The sequence below is a fragment of the Pantherophis guttatus genome, chromosome 3 (assembly GCF_059756535.1).
Source record: "Pantherophis guttatus breed Tessera chromosome 3, ASM5975653v1, whole genome shotgun sequence".
Lineage (NCBI taxonomy): Eukaryota > Metazoa > Chordata > Lepidosauria > Squamata > Colubridae > Pantherophis > Pantherophis guttatus.
Genome location: NC_142065.1, coordinates 172,111,278 through 172,126,350, shown reverse-complemented (window position 1 = coordinate 172,126,350; position 15,073 = coordinate 172,111,278). Strand labels below are relative to the sequence as shown.

The 15,073-nt window shown below is 36.9% G+C and overlaps 1 protein-coding gene across 1 annotated transcript in view; it reads left to right on the top strand.

The window, feature by feature from the left end:
* PRKDC (protein kinase, DNA-activated, catalytic subunit) overlaps positions 1-15,073 on the top strand; it is a 109,805-nt gene that overhangs the window by 48,259 nt on the left and 46,473 nt on the right. The window contains exons 40-55 of the mRNA XM_034429731.3: positions 1,773-1,900; positions 2,291-2,498; positions 2,608-2,786; positions 3,578-3,746; positions 4,779-4,844; positions 6,015-6,087; positions 6,686-6,834; positions 8,247-8,384; positions 8,487-8,606; positions 10,226-10,369; positions 10,831-10,982; positions 11,697-11,828; positions 12,360-12,471; positions 13,795-13,919; positions 14,015-14,164; positions 14,400-14,573. Of these exons, the coding sequence (XP_034285622.2) occupies positions 1,773-1,900; positions 2,291-2,498; positions 2,608-2,786; positions 3,578-3,746; positions 4,779-4,844; positions 6,015-6,087; positions 6,686-6,834; positions 8,247-8,384; positions 8,487-8,606; positions 10,226-10,369; positions 10,831-10,982; positions 11,697-11,828; positions 12,360-12,471; positions 13,795-13,919; positions 14,015-14,164; positions 14,400-14,573 (2,219 nt within the window). The remainder of the gene's footprint in view (positions 1-1,772; positions 1,901-2,290; positions 2,499-2,607; positions 2,787-3,577; positions 3,747-4,778; positions 4,845-6,014; positions 6,088-6,685; positions 6,835-8,246; positions 8,385-8,486; positions 8,607-10,225; positions 10,370-10,830; positions 10,983-11,696; positions 11,829-12,359; positions 12,472-13,794; positions 13,920-14,014; positions 14,165-14,399; positions 14,574-15,073) is intronic.

Below are 15,073 nucleotides of genomic sequence, written 5' to 3'. Positions count from 1 at the left end.
ATCAGAATTCTCAATCCTTCTGGCACATTTTTTAAAGGATCTTCGGGGGTTAGCACAGGCATAGAGGATTCACCTGTTGAAGCAGCTGCAGCTGCATGCCCACCAAATACAGGAGTTGCAGGGGTCATTAATTGACTTGCAAAGGGGTTTTGCAAATTGCTTTGGTCTTGTTGAAGAACATTACCCTCTCCCTCCGAAGACCAGGCCTGGCTAACAGTTGAAATGGGAGGAGGGGGGGTAGATGGGGGGGGGTCCCCTTACCAGGCTCAGTTGCAGGCACTTCACTAGCTTGCTTTTCTAGAGATTTATGCCTCTTTGTTAAATCCTTCTCCTCAGGCTTAGAAAGGTGCTTACGTTTGGAAGTTGATTTCTTCCCAGTGTACATAGTATTTTCCTCCCCATGGGAAGAGCGATCTGCCATCTTTAGTATACTCACTGCGACCACGATGTCGACTGGAGAAATAGCTTTTGGTTTCAGTTTCGCCACGTGGTTGAAATTTGAGATGGCAACGACTCTGGCGTTAAGCACGATGGCTGCCAGGTCACACTTGAGCAGGAGGAAACTCTGCTCTGGAGGTATCTGTCTAGTCAAGCCTAGAAACGGACCTCCACAGCGCCCCCACAGCCACGAAGAGAAAAAATAAAAAATACTGGCTGGAAATGCCACAGGGAGAGGCAAGAAGAAGCTTGCTGCCCCCCCCAAACTTGCAGACTCGTTGGTGGCAAAGCGGCAAAAAACTCCTTTTAAAATTGCCGCGGCGCTTCAATTAACCGCTCTACAGCTGATCAGCGGTTTTGGGATCACTGTAGCGTGGGCGGCGGCCCGATTTGGCGATTTCCCTTAAAATTAGGGAATCGCTATTATTGTTGGTGGTATTGTGGTCTAGGGCCCCTTAAACAATCGTTGGTGGGATAGATCAAAAAAAATCCCCCCCAAAAAAGACAGGAAAAAGAAAAAGGAAAAAAGTTCCCTTTTAAAATGGGGCTTTCAAAATGGCCGCCGCCAGGAGCAAAGCAAAGCCTGGCAGCTTAGGACGCTCTAGCAAGGCAAAACCGGCAGGCTACAATAGAAGGGGGGAAAAAAAATATATATATATATAGCCTGGTAGACCGGTACCTTAGGAAAATTTAAAGGGGAAGTAACAATTTTAAACTAGAGAAATAAAAAGGTGGTCAAAAAGACTTACAATTCTGTGATATTGAACAGACCTGGGCTGTATAGCCAGATCTGTAGGAGATGTTTCTCTCAGGCCGACTGAGTCTAAACTGAGCATGAAAGGGGCGGAGCAAGGGGAGTGGTCAAAAGTTATGACTCAGCCAGCATCAGATCCGACTGATATAACCCTCATCTGGACAATGTCACACCCTCATCAAGGAAATCAAATCTATGAACTAAACTATAGGAACAAATAGACTATGCAATATTACGGTATTATAAAGAGAAATTATCTTATTTGTAATAAGATTTTGCTATTTAAAAACTTACCTAAATTTCATGTGTAATTGTTAAGTATTTTTATACTTTTAGAAATTATAATAATAATTGACATAACCTTAACATTCTGAATTCCTTAATTTGTAAAGGCATTTATGTTTGTATCTTAATTTTAAAGGCTGTTGGCACCCAGAATTGTTCTAATGAGATGGCCATCCAAATCAATCAATGTTTTATTAAACATACCAGAAAAAAAATGAATTTATGTAGATAAGCCTAAGAATACATTTTAGTGTATGGAAATTCTTAACTGTACAATTATTCTTTTATATTTTAGCTTTTAGATGCACTAGAACTATCCCAGAATTCTACATTATTGGAGCTGATGACAGAAATTCTTTGTAGGGACCGTAAGCATATAATGGAGGAATTATTTGAGATTAACTTCAAAAGAATTGCCAAAAGGTAGTCAGTAAAACATATTCTTTAATCGCATTATATTAAGAGCATGATTAAAAAACAAGAGTTCAGTAATATGTTAAAGGCTTAAAATGTGAACAATGACAACTGCTATACTATGCTTACACATTGAAATTCATACATATTATTTGTGTATTTATATGTATTTCACTTTGTTTCCTATCAGAGATACTCATACTGGAGAAGGCACAACACATATGATTTTTTAATAGCAGTAATATAGGTTGTGGTTGTGATAGTTAGCTGGAATTTATCTCAAATACATAGAAAAACAAATCACAACTTTAGAAAGAATTCACTGAAACATTATGGATAACATAATTTACAAGTAGGAAAGTAGCTGAAGATTCTACTTAAATTTATTGTGGTGTTTAGGGGCAGCTGTGAAAGGCAAGTGCTGTTGTTGGATACCGTGCACCAGATGTTCCAGAGTGAAACCCTTCACTCAAATATAATCCGACAAGCCTATGTAGATCGATGTCTTCTCATTCTGTTGCTTCACTGCAGCTTAGATGCATTGAAAGAATTTCTAAGTAAGATTATCATAGAGGCTATGGATACATTGAAGTCCAGGTTTACGAAGGTAAAGATGAATTATTACTAAATAGTTATATTATTTAAAAAAAAAAATAAAACACTTATTCATGTATGAATCTCCTTTGACATTTTGTTCTGTTAATGTATTTTTCCAGTCAAATGAAACTTCTTTTGAAACCCAGCTAATCAAGAAAATAAGCTATTACAAGATTCTAGAAGTTATGTACTCCCGTCTGTCCAAAGAAGATGTGCATTCTAAAGATTCCAGAATTAACCAAGCTTTTCAGCATTCTACCCATGTAGAGGGGAATGAACTTACAAAAACACTTATAAAGTGAGAATTGTTCATGTATGCTTTAAAACAATGTTGCCAATAATTAATTTGGTTATCACAGTCAGTAAAAAAATATTTTGAAATATTGCCTTAAAAGTGTCATGGTAGCTACATGGAGGAGCAGTAATACCCTATTAATAATGATAAACACTTAATAAACTTTTCCTATTTGTTTAGAAGAAAATTCGCAATTCTTTCTTGATCTTAAAGGTTTATCCTGAAAATCTTAAAGAAAAATTATGTTGCTTTCCTTCATAAGTTTTATTTTTGTTAGCAATTCAGTGAAAATATTTTACTGGTCTGAATCCTCTTCAGGCACACGAGATCAAGATTTCAAATAAAGTCCATCAAAAGAGGGTTTTTTCAAAAGGCTCTAGGACAGGGGTGTCAAACTCGCGACATGCAGGCCAGTTGCATCACGTACCCCCCCCCCCCCCCCGGTTTAGCGAAGGGGAAAAAACCTGTTAGAACCTGCTGGATTTCACCCCTGTATTTGTGTCTTTTAGCCTTACTTATATAAATAGGGTACACCGTAGACGGGGGGTTGGTTATAATTGGAATGGAATATTAACTAAATGAATAGATCTCAACTAAAGCCAGCTACAACTTTAGTTTGTATTTGCTGGAATGTATTTGTTCAGCAAATTAAATCTCAACTAATAGCCCTGATGTTGTTCAGATGTATTAGATGTTCTAGTGCACATATAGACGGGGTAGCAGATTTGGGAAGAGCACACACATTTTTTAAAAAAATGTCTTGGTATTTTTTTCTTTTTTTACTTCCTTTCAAGGTCCTGTTATGATGCCTTTACAGAAAACATGTTGGGTGAAACACAGTTGTTGGAAAACAGGAGACAGTTTCATTGTGCTGCATATAATTGTGCCATTGCAGTTATCAGCTGTGTCTTCAATGAAAGTAAATTCTATCAAGGTTTTCTGTTCACTGAAAAACCAGACAAAGTACGTAATAGTAAATAGATACTAGATGGAATTTTGGTGTAGAAAGGTGGTCAACAGCCTATACAGTGGAGTATTTTTTAGACCTTGCCTGTGGGTTTTGTTAATATTAATTTGTATTGGTTTTATGTATTTTATATAGTTTGAGTTCATTGATTTTATAGTTTTTAAATTACTGTAAGCCATCCAGAGTTATGCAGTTCAGTTGGCAACTATATAAATAGAATGAATGAATGAACAAACAAACAAACAAACAAACAACAAGATTAAATTAATGGAATTTGAATGGATAAAATTTTAAAATATTTTTATAGTAAAAATCACCATCTTCCAAAATTGGTTAAATTGTGCTCTTATCAATAGATAGAAGAATACAAAATGTAGCAAATGCTGCCTTAAATATCATTGATCATGGTACCTCTCTGCGCTGGTTTGGGAGATTTAGGAATGGGAGAGATGGTGTTGCAGTGGCTCTCCTTCTTTCACTGATATTGGTTCCAATCATTTTTGATAGTGACCCTTGTCCCCAGCTCTTACTCTTGGGGGAGAGGGGCTCATGGTTCAGTTCTATCCACTCCTGTTTAATGTCTAAATGAGACTTCTTGGTTAGGTCATCTCTTACATGAGGTTATATATCAGTGTCCTGATGTTGTACATATCAGCCCTTGCTTGTCCAAGTAATGCCCTCAAGGTTCTTTGTAGAAAGACTCTGAGGAAACTGGATGACGAGAAAATGAATCCAACTCAATCCTATAAAGTATAAGCGGCCTTGGGTTTTGAGGCTTCCTGAATCCAGAGGTCTTATGAGTTAGTCTTGAGTGTTTGTCTTTGGTGTTTGAGTTGCCTTTGGCACAATATGCTGTGTTATCTTATATTTTTATGTTTATTTTTGAATGTAATATAGCTTTTTACAAAATTGTATATACCTGCCTAGGTTGCATATTGAGTAGTAACGATATATTATGACTAAATTAAAAAATGTTTATAATAAAGTAAATCATGGTGATCACATTACAATTTGCTATTGTCCTACAGAATCTGCTTATTTTTGAAAATTTGTTAGATTTACAGCATCGTTATTCATTTCCCATAGAGATTGAGGTAAGAAATCTTATTCCCTATGAGTTCTGAAATTGTAATCATTTTTATCTAGCATGATACTAGAATGTGGTATAGATAATATAAGAAGTTAGTGTTCCCAGATAAGTTTATTGAGACTTTTTTCCAATTATAAAATTTCTACAGTAAGCTTAAAGGGTCTAAACAGACGACAAGTATCAAAGTATACCTCCTTGAATTAGTATTCTTATATAACTCTCTCATACTATGAATGGATTGTGTCCTTTGGCAAATGTTAGCCTAGTTCTTCCTGCTGGCTACTACTTGATATGTATTATGATGAATTCCAAGCTTAATTTTGGCATGGTGGAATTTAGGCCTTGTCTTATCTTATAACAGCAGTCCCCAACCTTTCCAGTTCTGTGGATCAGCGGAGAAGGGAAAAGAGCAGAGGTGGTATTCAGCAGGTTCTGACCAGTTCTGGAGAACCAGTAGCGGAAATTTTGAGTAGTTTGGAGAACCGGTAAATACCACCTCTGACTGGCCCCGCCCCCATCTATTCTCTGCCTCCCGAATCCCAGCTGATCGGGAGGAAATGGGAATTTTGCAGTATCCCTCCCCTGCCATGCCCACCATGCCATGCCACGCCCACCATGCCCACAGAACCAGTAGTAAAAATTTTTGAATCCCACCACTGGGAAAGAGGGGATGGTTTTGTGCACATGCCTGTCTTGCAAATGGAGTTTCACGTATACACTCTCCTACTGCTTGCAAGGCCTGGTTCTCAATAGGCTGCAGCCCAGTACCGGGGTGTGGAGCAGAAGTTGGGGCCCCTGGATTAAACAACATGAATATGTAGGCGAGTTCTTACAGTATTGATGCACAGCTTTAGACCCTATAATGATTATTTACTTCCCAAAAAACTTACCAAAGGATCATTTTTAATGTGACAAAAATTAAATAAAAAGTGGAGGGTAATCTCTCTTGTTAGGTAAGTGAAACCAAATTTTATCTAACCAGATTCTCTACTTTTTGGAGCATGATTATCCAGCATGCCACTCAAACGCCAGGTGCCTAGAAACAAACTGGGTAGTGCAATCATACATTTATTAGTGTTTAAGATGCCACAGAATTCCTTGTTGTATTTTTCTTGGTTTATTTAGAAATTCTGTAAATATATCAAATATACTGAAAGCCTTTTACATTTTCTAGGTTCCTCTGGAAAAGAAAAAACAGTACATAACCATTAGGAAAGAAGCCAGACAAACAATGAGTGGGGATTCAGGTATTTGCTATGTCTACAAAAAAGATGAATTGATCACGGCTTAAGTTATTCTGTGTCAAGCATGAATATACGTGTACTAATATAAATATACTTTGAAAGCAGAAATAAACAAAACCAATCTAGAGAGCCAGTATAGTGTAGTGGTTAAGGTGCTGGGTTGGGCATGGTGACACCCGTATTCTAGTCCTTGGTTTGAAGACCAGACATTACCTCTCAACCCAAATTGGCATCAGGTCTGCAAGAGGCCAGCTGAAAACCAGTTGCCTCATTACATCATACCGTGGCACCTTTGGTGTGTAACTATGGTGAGTGCAGTGAAAAATAAGTGGACTCTGCAACTGAGCAGGACAAATTCTAGGAATAACAATCTGGACCACGTCTCTTGCTGTTTTCAGTATTCACGTTCGCTAAAGATTTGTTTAATTAAGGGATAAATGCAATGTAATGTTGAAATCAGAAAATTCAGAAAAGGAATTTGAAAGAAGAAAATTTATTTAGCATTATTTATTGGAAACATACAAAGAGGTTTGTGTAACTGATTTTGTAATTTTTATTGGGAAGCTTCTTACTTATTTCAGCCGCACTATTTGCTTTCTAGCTGAACCAAACTATTTAGCGTCTGCATCATATATGGTAGATAGCAGTTTAAGTGAAGAAATGAGCCAATTTGATTTCTCAACTGGAATACAGAGTTTTTCATACAGCTCTGAAGGTCCTACCAATTCCGGTTCTCACATCAGGAAAAAGGTGATTTAATTTATACATGTGTAAGTGTGTGCTTAACTATACTGCTTTTTAGCCCAAACAATTCCTTTAGCTGTTTGTAGAAAATTGTCAGATTTTATAAAGGCTAAAAAACATACTTTATCGGAGTACTAATGAGGATGCAATAACTGCTCTCTAATAGCAACATAAGTTTCCCCATAAAATACTATCTCCTTTTGAGCAAGACTTAAATCTATAAGTAGTCAGGCACACTATCATTACAAATATTTACAAATATTTATATGATTCCTTAAATCTAAGTGACAGATTTCAACCGTGAGAAACAGGAATGTTCCAACATTAGTACCTCAGCAGCGGAATAAATAGGCACGGTTAACATTAGGTTGTTTAATTAAGCTTGATTATAATAGTAACTGCCTTGAGTACATTGTGAGGAGAAAGACAGGGGTAAGAGATTTGGGCTGAATCAAAATTTTCCACTTCAGGGAAATTTGACAGTTTGTCATTTATTAGTCTTTATTGTTTTACTGGACATTGTACAAAAATACAATGGAATGTTTTCAACACTCCAGTTACAAAGCTCCCTATATAAAAGGCTTTAGGTTTTTTTTTCACTATATTGATCAAACTTCATAAAGCTAGGTTTAATTTCTTTTTCACATCAAATGATAGAGCCCATGGAATGTGCAGACCAGGGGTGGGTTCTACTTACCTTTATTACCGGTTTGCAACGGGATCACTCGCACGCTCTCACTTCACTCGCACGCACGCCTTGCTTCTACGAAGCTTCTACACATACGCAGATTGCCAATGATAACATCCAGGGTGGTGGGCGGGGCCTCCCGCCAGTTTTACTACCGGTTCTTGCGAACTGGTCCGAACTGGGGGCAACCCATCACTGGTGCAGACCATAGAAATTGAAATGAACATTCTAATTGGGATTTTCTCCCAAATCTAAAAGGAAATAATAAATTAGGTGTGTAATAAATAGCGAAGCAACTTTTGTTTTGTTAAACCATTGTTTCTTGGAGAGCTCCAGATAGAATCCAGTGAAATGTGGAGAGCCTTTTAGTTACATTATTGCAATAAATCCATCTTCCTCAAAGTTTCGTTGCATTGTTCTTATTGTTCTTTATGTTCATTTTGGGGTTTGGGAGACCTGATTGAAGTGAGAGATTAGCACATGCAATATTAATCATATACCAAGCTCATACTTCATTTAAATCAAGTTTCTTGCTAACATATTCTTTTAAAAAATAGGGCTACAAGGATATCATATGAACAACTTTGAGAAATACAAGCTTTGCCTGATAAGCCATCTTGAAATAACAGGATATAATATATGCATTCTTTAAGGGTAGTTTTGTTATAGCAAAAATCTGAACAAAAAGGAGAGATAAGGACAAAATTGAAATTAATTATTATTCTAAAAGGAGATTACAGCTACTGAGGTTCCAGATGATGTGATGGAGTTAGAAATGGATGAGCTCAATCAGCATGAGTGCATGGCTTCTATGACAACCCTACTCAAACATATGCATAGAAATAATATCACACCAGTAGTAGAAAAAGTAAGTATTCCATTTTAGCTTCTGGAGTTGGCTTTCAGTTAACCTAATTTGTAAAAAGTATGCTTTCATATATATAAATCTGTAATTTTTTTGGGTATTCAGGATACAAATTCACCAGAACTTCCTCCATGGATGAAGTTTTTGCACAGCAAACTGGGAAATTCTACTATACCTCTAAATATTCGTCTCTTTGTAGCAAAACTCATTGTGAACACAGAGGAAGTAAGTTCTTTTTTATGATAGAGAAAAGTATTGTATATAGCTGGTATACTTGCATTTCTTTGGGTTATTAAAGAAGCTAATATTGAGATTAGAATAATCTCCAAACTTTACAGGTAGTCCTTGCTTAATAACCACAATTGTGACCAGCAAGTCCATCATTATGTACCATGGTCACTAAGCAAGGCATCACATGACCGTGCCAGGCTTACAGTGCCTTTTCCACTTCCAGCGTCAAGGGGGTCACTGTGGTCATTCACCAGGATATCACATGACCTCAACTTCCGATTTCACTTTTACATTCTCCAATAATTCTACTTGGTAGAAGCTGGTTGTGAAGCTTGCAAATGCAACCACATGGCCACGGACTGCTTCAACAGTTGTAAATATGTATCAATCATAAAGCGCCCAAATGGCGATTCTGTGATAGGGATGCTATGATGGCCGTGACATCCATGAGATGTGAGGATTGGTCACAAAGCTGGGTTTTTTTTCCAACTGTCATAACTAAACAGTCTTTAAACAAGACAGTATATAAGGACTACTTGTAATAATCGTTCTGGTGGTTTTATTAAATAGAGGCAGTTTAACATTCTTTTTATGAACAAGATTTTCAAGTGTTACCAAAAGTGACAAAAGCTTCTTGTTTAAACTAAATATAGGGATAACGATATCAAATAAAGTCTGTCTTCGATCTTGTGAGGGTGAGTTTTTGGTTTTTTTGCACCTTGTTGAAATACATTAATTTTCTAAGCAAGTATAGATTTCTAACTGATTTCTTAAGTAATTAGTGCAGCTAGTATCTCCTTTGTGAGGTGGATTCATGAATGATTCATAATGGCAAACTATGGTCATATAATATTGTTATTACCATGTATACATTTTGACTGGAAACAGACAAGGGTGCAAAATAACTTTAATATCATTCAGTCTCTATGTTGTTGCTCAAAAATAAGTCCTCCCAACACAGTAAAAGCTGCTCCTGATTCACAAGCTATATCAAGTCTCTGGAGTAAGAGATGATAATTCCTTGACGAAATAGTATCTCTTCTAGACAGAAAGCCACTCCCCATACAATTTGGTTGGTAGCTTTATGAGCAGTGTTAGAATTTATAGTTTGGTTAGCTGTTCACGAAATAAAGAGTACAAGGACATTCATATGATCTTAATGGGCGTCCTGATAGACTGCAGTGTTATCTCCCCTGTGATGATTAATTTTTCCCTCTTCCTCTACCCAGTTATTTGAACACATAAAAGGTTGTGCTAGATGACAATAGTTCAAGGATGGTAGTTTTAAAAGCAATAAAACTTGATGATTCAGGAGACATTCTGTAATCACCCAGAATTTTGTATTTTATATTTTGCACTGTTGTGGGTGGCAGTTGACTGATACGTGCTAATAGAGGGGTTTGATTGAGGTAGTTCTTATATTAATTATGAATATAAATCGGAGGTTGAAATACTAATGTGTCATGTAATTTATCTGCTTAGATATTTTTGTGTAAGGCATGAAATGTTTTTACATTGTTGAGTATTTGCATGGGTAACCTTTTAAATAATAATTTGGTTAGATGTAAATAACAAAGCTAACGTGCATCAAATCTTGGATTTTTCTTCTCTAGGTTTTCCAACCCTATGCAAAATGGTGGCTGGGTCCTTTACTGCAGCTGGTCGTTTCTAAAGATAATGGAGGAAAAGGGATACATTACATGGTGGTGGAGATAGTGGTCACACTGCTTTCATGGACTAATGTGGCAACTCCTAAAGTAAGAAATGTATTTGGTTATAATAAGGCCGCCATATATACATATGACCAGACCGGACCTCTCCTCTCCTCTCCTCTCCTCTCCTCTCCTCTCCTCTCTTCTCTTCTCCTCTCCTCTCCTCTCCTCTCCTCTCCTCTCCTCTCCTCTCCCCCTCCCCCTCCCCCTCCCCCTCCCCCTCCCCCTCCCCCTCTCCCTCCTCTCCACTCCTTTCCACTCCTCCCTTCCCTTCCCTCCACTAAGCCTCTTTAGTACATATATTCTTAATAGGACAACGGCTAAGAGAATTTTGTATTGCTGAAAAATAAGACTTTTCTTTCTTTTCTGAATATTTGTTAGTCCTAAACAGGGAGAATTTGGCAAGCCTGAATATAATGTGTTTACATTAAGGTACCATATATTTTGTCACTTTATGAGCAAAGATGAATATTTGCAATATGCTTTTTCTAATTCTTTCATATCAGGGCAACATAAAGGATGAAGTCTTGGCAAATAGGTTGTTGGAGTTCCTGATGAAAAATGTGTTTCATCAGAAAAGAGCAGTATTTAGACATAACCTGGAAATAATCAAGACGGTAATAGAGTGCTGGAAGGATTGTCTGAGCATACCTTACAGGTAAATTATGGCAATAAAATGTGGTTGTATATGCAATTTTCCAAGAGCTATAGCAAAAATGAGAAGGGGTGACTTTCTACATACTACTGAAATACAACAGCAGCGCCACTAGGCATTGGCTATACTAAGAAAAGGAAGGAAAGAAGGAAGGAAAGAAGGAGATTATAATGAGAGTGAGGGAAGGTGTGAGGGAAGTCCTGCCTTAGGACTTGGCCACCACAGGTGGCCCCAACATGAGTGACGTCGAGCTGGCCACACCCACTCTGGCCACGCCTACCCCAGCCCCCCCCTTCCAGGTTAAACACAACCCTGATGTGGCCCTCAATGAAATTTGACACCCCTGGCCTAGACCAAGGCTTAAACTTCATCTATGGGATACTGGTTTATTTAATAGATGCCTCTATTAGACTAAATCAGAAAGTGTTTTAATAAGGATTATGTTTTTGCATCACTAATTTGTTTGTGGTGCCTAAGCTCGATAAGTAATTAAATAACCTATTGTTCATGATTGATGGCTTATTATATTATAGTAATTTGTCCAGTTTGCTAACAATCTCTATTTAGGTAAAGTTTATGACTTAGTGTGATGAGTGATTCCACTTATTAAGTGACCAACATTTTGCGGTCTATTCTTTCTCAGTACAAAACACCAACCTGGTACCATTGGTTATTAGTTATTTTCAGTACCTTCATCTCTGTCTTTGCTTGCTGCAGGATAATATTTCAACAATTTTCTGGTGAAGATCATAATACAAAAGACAATTCAGTAGGAATTCAATTATTGGGAATTGTTCTTGCTAATAATTTACCTCCATATGATCCAAAGTGTGAAATAGATAGTATAAGGTAAGAATTACAACTTTCTGATATTCCTGTTGAGGTACATTGAGCATAAAGCAAAAGCCAAGAAGAAAGTTATGAAAATAGGAGGTGATCTCCAAGTGCATAGATTGGAAAACAAATGATGAAATTGAGATATATTATATCAGCTATTAGCGGACATTTTCCTAAAGAATTTGATTGATCTTTTATTATATTTCATATGTATAGATGTGTTTCAGAAAATGAGGACCCAGATTATTGGGGGAAATGCTGATTCTGTAAACCGCTTAGAGGGCTGTAAAGCACTATGAAGTGGTATATAAGTCTTAAGTGCTATTGCTATTACGCTTGGATGTGTTTCAAACATTGGAAAGAGGTAGATGGAGAATTGATAACAGAATTGGGAGATGTAAAAGACAGATATATAGCTCTGGAGCTCCTCAGACTTTACCTGAACATTTCAAGATATTATGAAAGTAGTTTACTTTATGTCAGGGGAATAAATATGCATTTGTGAGATATTGTGAAATAAATTATATTTCTCATTTATATTAGTTATTTCCAAGCTTTGTCTAATAACATAGCTCTGGAAAAATATAAGGAAGTACATGCTGCCGCCGCTGAAGTACTGGGACTCATTCTTCAGTACATTGCTGAGAAAGAAAATGTGAGGATAACATGCTTTTTATGTTTTATTGTGCTATAATTAAAGAGTTAGCTTTTTAAATCAATTTAGTTTTTAATCTAGTACCTAAAATATTTTGATTTTAATATCATGTTTCCCTGAAAATACAACCTATTCAGAAAGTAAGTCCTAGCTTGATTTTTACATATGCACCCAATATAAACCCTACTCTCAATATAAGCCCTAAGACCCTACCCACTCCAGGGTGCACGGGTAAAAATTAAGCTAGGGTGGGGATTAGGGTGTGTGTGTAGCTGCCTAACTATATCTTAGGATAGTTGCAGCCAGGCCTTGCACCCTCAGGATCGATCCGGAGCTCTCTTATCGGCTACAGAGGCCTTCAAGAAAGACTTGCTGGCTGCAGAAGAAGTGGGCCGAGGTGTGTGAGGCCTGGCTGCAACTATCCAAAGCCGAAGAAGTTCCTGAAGGCCTCTGACAGTGAAAAGGAAGCCAGGGGCAACACATGCAAGTGAGGTGAATCAGTGGATGATATTCCCCTACCTCGAAAATAAGACCCGGTGCCTTTTTTGGTGGCAAAAAAAATATAAGACACAGTCTTGTTTTCGGGGAAGCACAGTACTCGTACCTAAAATACTTCGATTAGTCTACAGGTAGTCCTCAACTTATAACCACAATTGAGCCCAAAATTTCTGTTACTAAGTTAGACAGTTGTCAAGTGAGTTTTGCCCAATTTTACAATCTTTTATTATTAGGTAAATCACTGCAATTATTAGTAACATGGTTGTAAAGTGAATCTGGCTTCCCCATAGACTTTGCTTGTCAGAAGGTCGCAAAAGGTGATCACATGATCCCTCATAAATATGAGTGTTGCCAAACATCTGAATTTTGATCACGTGATCATAAGGATGCTGCAACAGATGTAAGTGTGAAAAAGTTTTTCAGTGTGAAAAACACTGAATGGTCACTAAGCAAGTTGTTGTAAGTCAAGGACTACCTGTATTGAAAATAGCATTGAAAGGCACTGTAGAACAGTGATATTACAAAATATTAGATTTACTTTTCTGGATCTCCTGAAAGATTCTTCTAGTCTAGGATTCATTCTTTGGTATAGGCCAGCTATTTAACTCTTAAGAACCTGTATAAGAAATAGTTTATGATAAAAGTATCATTCATTTGTCTCTGAATGAGGATTTATGGGCAATGAAAAAGAAAGATAGTTTTTATGAAATGTTCCTAAAAGAAGAACTGAGGAGGTAAATTTCAATTAGCAGCAGTAGTTTTAATTATTGCCAAAATATTTGGCCAACATGTTAAGTTTTTAACATTCACTTTTCAATTTTTCAGACATTTGAAGGTCCAATTTATGACATGGTCATAAAACAATTAAAGCTGTATCAGAATACCAGAGATGACAAATTTATTGTGTGCCTGAATAAAATCACAAAGAACTTCCCTCCTTTTGCTGATAGGTATATTAGAATTATGAGTGGTATTGTACTGTTGGGATTATGAGTTTAATACCTTGGTCTAACTTCCTGTACTTTTTGTTTTTGGTCATGGGAAGATTTATGAATTTTGTCTTCTTTCTGCTACCAAAACTTCATGGAGTAATGAAAACTCATTGCTTGGAAGTAATCATGTGCCGTGCTCAAGAAACAGCTGATTTGTACTTAGAGTTGAAGAGTAAGGAATTCACCCAAGTCATGTGCCACAGGTGAGGGATGGCATGATTTGTAATTATTTCTTGGTAGAATAGTCCATATTAAAATGTCTTTGAACAAACTCCATATTTAAGAAAGTGGGAGTTGATCAAGGCTTTTTTTTTTGTCATTTTGCCTGATAACAGATGTTGGAATTATGTTTCTTATCAGTTTCATTAGGCCATTTAATGCAATCCCCCATGATTAGTAATGAAGGCAATAAAGGTGTTTTATTCATTTTCCCCTTAGAGACGATGAAAGGCAAACAATATGCTTAAATATTGTGTACAAGATGTTACCTAAGCTGAAACCAGCTGAAGTATTAGAGCTACTTCCTTCAATAACAGGATTCATTTCTCATCCTTCACCATTATGTCGGGCCCGAATGTATGATGTGCTCATGTGGATCTACGATAACTACAGGTAAAGACTCAAGCATTGATAGTATTATAAATAAACAATCTGAAGCTATTTTAAGTTTTCCAGGATTCTAGATCTCGCTCTGTGGTCTGCAATTTAATTTAATTTAATTTAATTATATGTGCTATTAGGCTGTAAAATAGGTCTTGATTAGAATTCTTTTCTTTTAAAAAAAGAAAAACTAGAGTTGATCAGACTGTTTTTTCTTTATTTTTATTTTTTCCTACCCAAGACAATTGTCTCTTTCCTTCTCCCATTTTCATCTATCTGTCTTACAGTTTGGAAAGCCACAGAGCAAAATGCTTCAATACCTCATTTCTACCACAAATTCTTCACAGAATTTCTATTAAACTCCTTTTGCCCAAATCAGCAGAAAAGGGAAGTGCTGGAAACTGCACTGGGAAGGCCTGGGTCATACTTCTTCTGCAGATCGTTCGCTTCTGCCATAATGCAGATTTGCAGCTAAAGGGGAGGGGGGAGCTGGAAAATGCAGTTGAATATTT